The 6876-nt window shown below is 45.6% G+C and overlaps 1 protein-coding gene across 1 annotated transcript; it reads left to right on the top strand.

Annotated features, from left to right (window-relative positions):
- Positions 1 to 1604: 1604 nt before the first annotated feature.
- On the top strand, positions 1605 to 6522 carry irx1a (iroquois homeobox 1a). Its single transcript, XM_076152695.1, has 4 exons — positions 1605 to 2376; positions 3567 to 4659; positions 4953 to 5022; positions 5934 to 6522. Exons 1-4 carry the CDS (start codon positions 2134 to 2136, stop codon positions 6010 to 6012), a joined length of 1485 nt encoding a protein of 494 aa, XP_076008810.1. The 5' UTR covers positions 1605 to 2133; the 3' UTR covers positions 6013 to 6522.
- Positions 6523 to 6876: the final 354 nt, after the last annotated feature.

The raw sequence follows: 6876 nt of genomic DNA, 5'->3' as shown, positions 1-6876 counted from the left end.
ACTCCATATACCCTTAACCCCCCCCCCCCCCCCCCCCCCCCCCCTCCACACAGCCACCCACCACCTTCATATCCCCCCTCCCCCTGCACACACACACACACACACACACACACGGCAGCAGGTTATCACCGTTGCCATTCCTCCCCTCCTTTCTGATGTGTTACCCAGATTACCATCAGTGCCCCTCAGATATTTTGAACAGATCCTCGGCGCTCTGCAGTATCCACTCGGAGCCATCTGGTGCTGATCACTATCTAGGCTGACTTCTTGGGCTTCAGTCGTTAAGGCATTAGAATCTAGATGTACAGAATAGCCCCGTTTGACTCCAGGAGTGGGCGATATGAGGGAGAGGAGAAGAAGAAGAGTCAAAATCGAATCAAAATCAAATAGAATCAGGAGTAGAGCTGTTAAAGCCGCAGTGAAGAGGAGGCACATGGGTGAGGCAGAGTGGACACTTAGAGGAGAGGGAGGAAGGAAGGAGGTGACCACAGGCTGCAGCGGGAAGGACATTTGTTTTTCACATTTCGTGCAATATATTTTTTAATTTTCAATTCTTAGAAAAATAGAATAGAAATAGAATTTTTTTTTTAAATGTTGGATGAGTGAAAACGCCAAAGATCAATCGCGTCACCTTCACTTTATATGAAATAAAAGTGTGTGTAACTTTCAGCAAATTGAGAGTAAAATGTACAATGTGTGTGCGTGTGTGGGGGGGCTCTTGAGTGTAGCACAAAGTTTAGAAAACATATCGGAAACCCGCAGACTTCACAGCGTCCGTGTGTGTGTGTGTGTGTGTGTGTGTGTGTGTGTTTGAGTTTGAGTGTGTTTGTTAAGTGTTGGAGCACGTCTCTGTCTATTCCTCATTCCATTTCACTCAAAACACGGAAACGTGAAGTGGTTCGAGGACGACAATCTGGTTTTCACACACACACACTCACACACATAGACAAATACACACGCGTGCAGACGGAGAGGGAGAGAAAGAAACTGGATTTGATGAAGGTTGGCGAACTGTTATAAAAATGAAAAGCGATGAAACAAAAGAAAATGCTAAATTATTAGATAATAAATAAAGAGAAAAATAATATTTTCACTTTCGTAAATCTAAATGATATATAATATAAAATGTATATTATATATAAACACAGCGTGTATAGTGAAGTATTCAACTCTTTACCGCTTTGATAAGTTTTGAATACGGACTATAGAAGAAAAGTCAAAGTGAAAACAAACCAATCCGGGTATTTGTAGGAGGAGGACACTTAAACACTTTAACATCAGTGTGAATGAAGTCAAGGCGCCGGCAGCCCGTCGCTCATTTCCTCCGCCGAGTGGCATTTTCCCCTTTTAATTACAATTTAAATCTATTCAAAGTAAGTTCCTTCTTCTGTCGGGTTTACTTCCCCCTGTGTCGGACAGCTGTAAAATCATGTAGACAGGTTGTCATACAACAATCAAAGCCTTCGGTGAATGGACTCTAATGCTGGAACATTTAACATACAATAAGTCCAAACACGGCGAGAGAGAGAGAGAGAGAGAGAGAGAGAGAGAGGGAGGGAGGGAGGGGAGAGAGAGAGAGAGAGGGAGGGAGCCGGGGAGAGAGAGAGAGAGAGGCCCTAGCCAATGTGCGCGCGCTATATTCACATTATCCCCATCGCTCCAAACGAGGAGGAGCTTGCAGGCTGAAGTAGAAGATGCCAATCAAAGCATCAACTTCAAATTGTATCTGAGAGATCAGCCTGGAGACCTCGGGGCCCCGCGCGCCAGTCGGAGCGCAATTGTTGATCAGATCACATCCAGCGGACTTTGCAGAGAGGAAGAGAGAGAGAGAGAGAGAGAGAGCAAGAGAGAGGGGGAGAGAGAGAGAAAAGAGAGGAAGCCGAGATTTAAGAGCGGCTTGTTTTGACTACATACCACTGAGTGTGTGTATGTGTGTGTGTGTGTATGTGTGTAGCAAGAGCTGCGACTTCGCCTCGACCACTTTTCCTTTGACTCCTCGGGCTTCTTTTTGCCTCTTTTTCGCCGCCACACACACTTTCTTCTTCTTCTTCCTCTTCTTCTTCTTTCGTCTTGTTGTCGTCGTCGTCTTCGTCGTCGTCGCTGTTGCTCGGGTGATCCAGCCGCGCGGCGGAGATGTCTTTCCCCCAGCTCGGCTACCCGCAGTACCTCAGCGCCTCCCAGGCGGTGTACGGGAGCGACAGACCGGGAATGCTCACGCCCTCGTCCCGCGGAGGGAGCGTGGAACTCGGGGGGAGTCCGTCCGCCACAGCCGCGGCGGTCACGTCGGTGCTGGGCATGTACGCCAACCCGTACGCGCACAACTACAGCGCCTTCTTACCTTACACCAGCGCGGACTTGGCTCTTTTCTCACAAATGGTAAGAAGTATTGATTATTATTATTTGTTTTATTTGTTTTGTTTTAAGTTGAATAAGCGCCTACAGCCTGGAGAAGAAGACTAGAAAATGGAGACAACGCGTTTTAGTTTGGCATTAATTTGTTCCAGTTTATTCCCTTATTTAACATATTTTAACTGAGTAACATGCGGATAGTTTGTTTTGGGATTCGAACTGAGAAAATCAGACTATCACACTTTTTCTTCGCTTGTAAATTAAATTTGGCTTAAGCACACCAATACGTTATTATTATTATTATTACGTCTCACACTGTTAAAATGGTCGATTATAATTTTCAAATAGCCCTAAAGCTGACAGATAATACTCATCTATTCGCGTTTTAACGTGCAGAGAAGGAAAATAAAGTTTCTGCACTGAGTCATCTCCCTCGGCTATGTTACTTAAATCAGTCATTGAATAAAATTGCTTAGTCATCAAACGTGTCTAGGCTCGTATCAGCTTAGTTTAGTTTTATATTTTATTCTGAAGTTTGACCGTCCATTCGTATTGTCTCGTGATGAGGAACAAACAATCAAATCGTATAAATCATCTCGCGATAATAATGTAGCCTTCCATGATGTGTGGCCCTGCTGGTGCAGAAACCTGTACCGACTCTCTAAATCCAACAATTACTGCAAAAAATCTGATTTGTTGTTCATTTAAATCGATTGGAGTTGATCCGAATGCTAGAGTTTAGTGCAACAGAAGTGTCAGAACTTCACCCACGGGGCCTTCAGAGGACTTTGACATACTTTCTGCGGGAGTGTTGAGGGGGATCTGGCAGGTATATGAGGGATCTGACAGCTTTACATGCCAGCCGTGTGTGTGTGTGTGTTTGCGGGATGATGCATTGAACTTTCTCCCGTTTTGCCCACTTCTTCAGTTTTGGCATTGTTAGGGAGAGAAAAAAAATCAAACTAAATTCCCTCTGCGTGTGTTTGCATGGGGAGCAGCAGAAGGCCTAACATGTGGCATGATGACGTAATTTATGAAGCTTATTTGTTGGAAATCTGGAGTCAGGTGCAATTACAATTAAGGCAGTATCTCATTTGAATTGCAAATGAGGTATATATTATTTATTCAGAAGTAAAAATGTGTAAAATGTGATCAGCTCTTGTGTGTGTGTAACAGAGTGCTGTTATACTAATGACCTCATCTCCCTCTGTTCTCAGGGATCCCAGTATGATCTGAAGGACAGTCCGGGCGTCCATCCTGCCAGCTTCGCCGCTCACACCTCTCCAGCCTTCTACCCGTACGGTCAGTTCCAGTATGGGGACCCGGCGAGGCCTAAGAACGCCACCAGGGAGAGCACCAGCACCCTGAAGGCCTGGCTCAACGAGCACAGGAAGAACCCGTACCCGACCAAAGGGGAGAAGATCATGCTGGCCATCATCACCAAGATGACCCTGACGCAGGTCTCCACGTGGTTCGCCAACGCCAGGAGGAGGCTCAAGAAGGAGAACAAGGTGACCTGGGGCACCAGGAGCAAAGAGGACGGGGAGGACGAGAACTTATTCGGCAGTGGAGACGAGGCGGAGAAAAACGAAGACGAGGAGGAGATCGATTTGGAGAGCATAGATATCGACAAAATAGACGACAACGACGGAGATCAAAGCAACGAGGATGATGACGATAAGTCGACCGAGGGCAGCAGGGAGCTCCGGGCCGGAGGAGGGGCCGGGGCTGAGCTGGACAGCCTGGAGAAACGACGGGCCTTCGCCCTCCAGGCCCACGAGGCCTTCGACAAATCTAAGAGCGCTATTTCCGTTCATCCGGGGAATAAAGAGACGTCGGACGGCAACAATAACAACACCACCAGAGTTTTGTCCCCGGATCGACCCGGGGGCTTTCCTCTCCCGAATAACAATAAGCCTAAAATATGGTCTTTAGCTGAGACCGCCACGAGCCCCGATAGCTCGACCCAGAAACCCACATCCCCTTGTGGCGCAGCGCCCACCAGTCACCCCTCAGCGCCGCACCACCAGATCCAGACCCACCCGGCCTTCCTGCCCAGTCACGGACTGTACACTTGCCAGATCGGAAAGTTCCACAACTGGACGAACGGCGCCTTCCTGGGTCAGAACTCCCTGCTGAACGTCAGGTCGTTTCTAGGAGTAAACCAGCACCATCACCACCATCACCATAACAACTTATCGGCCCAGCAGCAGCAGCCGACATCGGTGGTGGTGTCGCCGGTCGCAGCTGCAGCAGCGCTCAGCAATGACAGCAAGGCCCCACCAGAGACCCTCAGCCCCAAACACATAGGTACGACCACCCCGCCTGCACCTGCACGCCGGGACTCACTATTTAATGCTTTAATGTGACGAGGAAAACATCAAATCTATTTATAGGATATTACATATTTATTTATATCTGTGTGTGTGTGTGTGTGTGTGTGTGTGTGTGTGTGTGTGTGACACAGTAATGACGGTGGCAGATAAAGAGCAAAAACATACACAACGTCCCAACCGATTGATTTATAATTTCCTTTACATTCCTTGCATGAATGAAGTGTCTTCTACGTGCCCTTTTTTAAACTCTCTTCGTTTCTCTTTTAGACCATGACGTCCGGTCTGACTCGCCCCCGTCACAGACCCTGAAGTCTTCCTTTAGACCTCTCCATGACAGGTGAGACCCTGCAGCTTCACCTTTACGTACTTTACCTTTATTTGTGTGCATTATTACAAATTATGCCACCCTCTGAATATATTCCCTTAGATCAAAATAGAGCATTATTTCTATTTTTGTATGTGTTTTATTAATTCCTAAAAAAACACAACAGTGGATAAAAGGTTCGACTTATTTATTATGTAAACGAATATTAGGATGGAAATTATAATTGAGGTAATTCCACGATAAATAAAGACATGTTGAGAGGATTCCAATATATAAACCCTTTTAGTGTGTGTGTGTGTGTGTGTGTGTGTGTGTGTGTGTTAGCTGGCTACAGAGACATTTAAAAGCTGAAGCGACGCTAATAAAGGAAAGTAAACACAGATAAATTAAACACAGTTTTCTTTGTGGGTGACAGGGGGTCTTGACTCTCATCCCACACCCCCTTTAATCCCCCCCCCCCCCCCCCCCCCTCTGGGGAGAGAGAGAGAGAGAGAGAGGGGCTACTTATCAAGTCACCGAGTAAAACGGGCTCTGTCTGGGCACCGGGCTCTGCCTAAAGACCCCAGGGAGCTCCGGAGCCCAGGGGAGAGAGAGAAAAGTTTACCCCACTTTCAAACCTCTCTCTCCCCCCTCTCTCTCTCTCTTAGCGTGTGTGTGTGTGCTGGGAATAATTTGTCACATGTCCGAACGCCGTTATTATTATTATTATTATTATTATTATTATTATTATTATTATTATTATGAGGCCCATTGAGGTGGAGTGAGGGGTGCATGGGGCGCTTTTGTCCAGTGTGTGTGTGTGTGTGTGTGTGTCATTGAGCCAGGCACTTGAGCTGCATATTGAAGCCCGCTGTCCAAACACTGCGGGGGTATTTATCTCTCTCTCTCCCTCTCTCTCTCTCTTTGTATGATTCTTTCTCCAGATCCTCTCTGCCTTCCAGCGCCAGGAGTCCACCAGACTCAGCTACGCAACGGGTCCTCACCGCGCTCTCCTCGGCTTGATCAAGACACTTCTTCTTCTTCTTCCTCCTCCTCCTCTTCTTCTTCTTTTTTTTGTTTCTCCTCCCGGTGCTTGAAAAGCTTAGAAGGAAAAAAAATAACAACAACGACGACGACAACAACAACAACAACAACGAAAAACACCCAGACAAACAAAAGAAAGACAGGAAACAGACTTTATACGCACTCCTCTCTAAAAAGGACAATGAGGCATAAAGCTAATGCAGCGTAGCGTTCAGTCGGTACAGAACAAATGGCGTAATTTGGTAATATCCTGTGGATGGATGGATTACTTCCTCTATTGTTGTGTAGCCTATAATCGCGCCTATAATGTTACTCTCTCTCTCTCTTTCTCTCTCTCTCTCTCTCTCCTTCTGGGACATTTTTTGCTAGGCTTTTTATTTTTATCATTATTATAATAATTATTATAATTATTATTTTTTTCTCTCTCTCTCTCGTGTTTTTTTGGTGTCCTTTCTTTAATGTAAATACCAAGTGATTTAAATTTGTAAATAGGAAGCGTTGAAGGAATTTGTCCAGATCGTATATTTTGCCTAATAAACTGAATGAAATTATAGAGAAAAACCCAAAGACTATCCAAAGCCTATTATTATTATTATTATTATTATTATTATTATTATTATTATTATTCAAATGAGATGTATTTTATTTTGAAAGTAAATCTCAGCTTTTCTCGCTTTTCCTTGCATGTTAGGTGTGAATGGAGGGAAACATTGTCAGTCTGCAAACAGGCTTAATTTTATTCCGGTTTGGGGAGGAAAGCAGCGTGGATGCATTGAGGTGCTAATAAGTGTCCAGATGGTTGCTGGTGACAGAAAATGGACAGGAGCAGCTGGGAAGGTCATT

This window comes from Genypterus blacodes, unplaced genomic scaffold, assembly GCF_046128005.1.
Source record: "Genypterus blacodes isolate CSIRO-AG114 ecotype Tasmania unplaced genomic scaffold, CSIRO-AGI_Gbla_v1 ptg000057l_1, whole genome shotgun sequence".
Classification (NCBI taxonomy): Eukaryota; Metazoa; Chordata; class Actinopteri; order Ophidiiformes; family Ophidiidae; genus Genypterus; species Genypterus blacodes.
Note: the sequence above shows the minus strand (reverse complement) of the source record. Positions and strands in the feature narration are given on the sequence as shown.

Excerpts from the sequence above, each read along its gene's own strand:
- irx1a (XM_076152695.1), top strand. The coding sequence starts at position 2,134 with ATGTCTTTCCCCCAGCTCGGCTACCCGCAGTACCTCAGCGCCTCCCAG. Across the intron at positions 4,660-4,952 it reads CCTCAGCCCCAAACACATAG|ACCATGACGTCCGGTCTGAC; the intron begins GTACGACCACCC and ends TTTCTCTTTTAG. Across the intron at positions 5,023-5,933 it reads TTTAGACCTCTCCATGACAG|ATCCTCTCTGCCTTCCAGCG; the intron begins GTGAGACCCTGC and ends TTCTTTCTCCAG.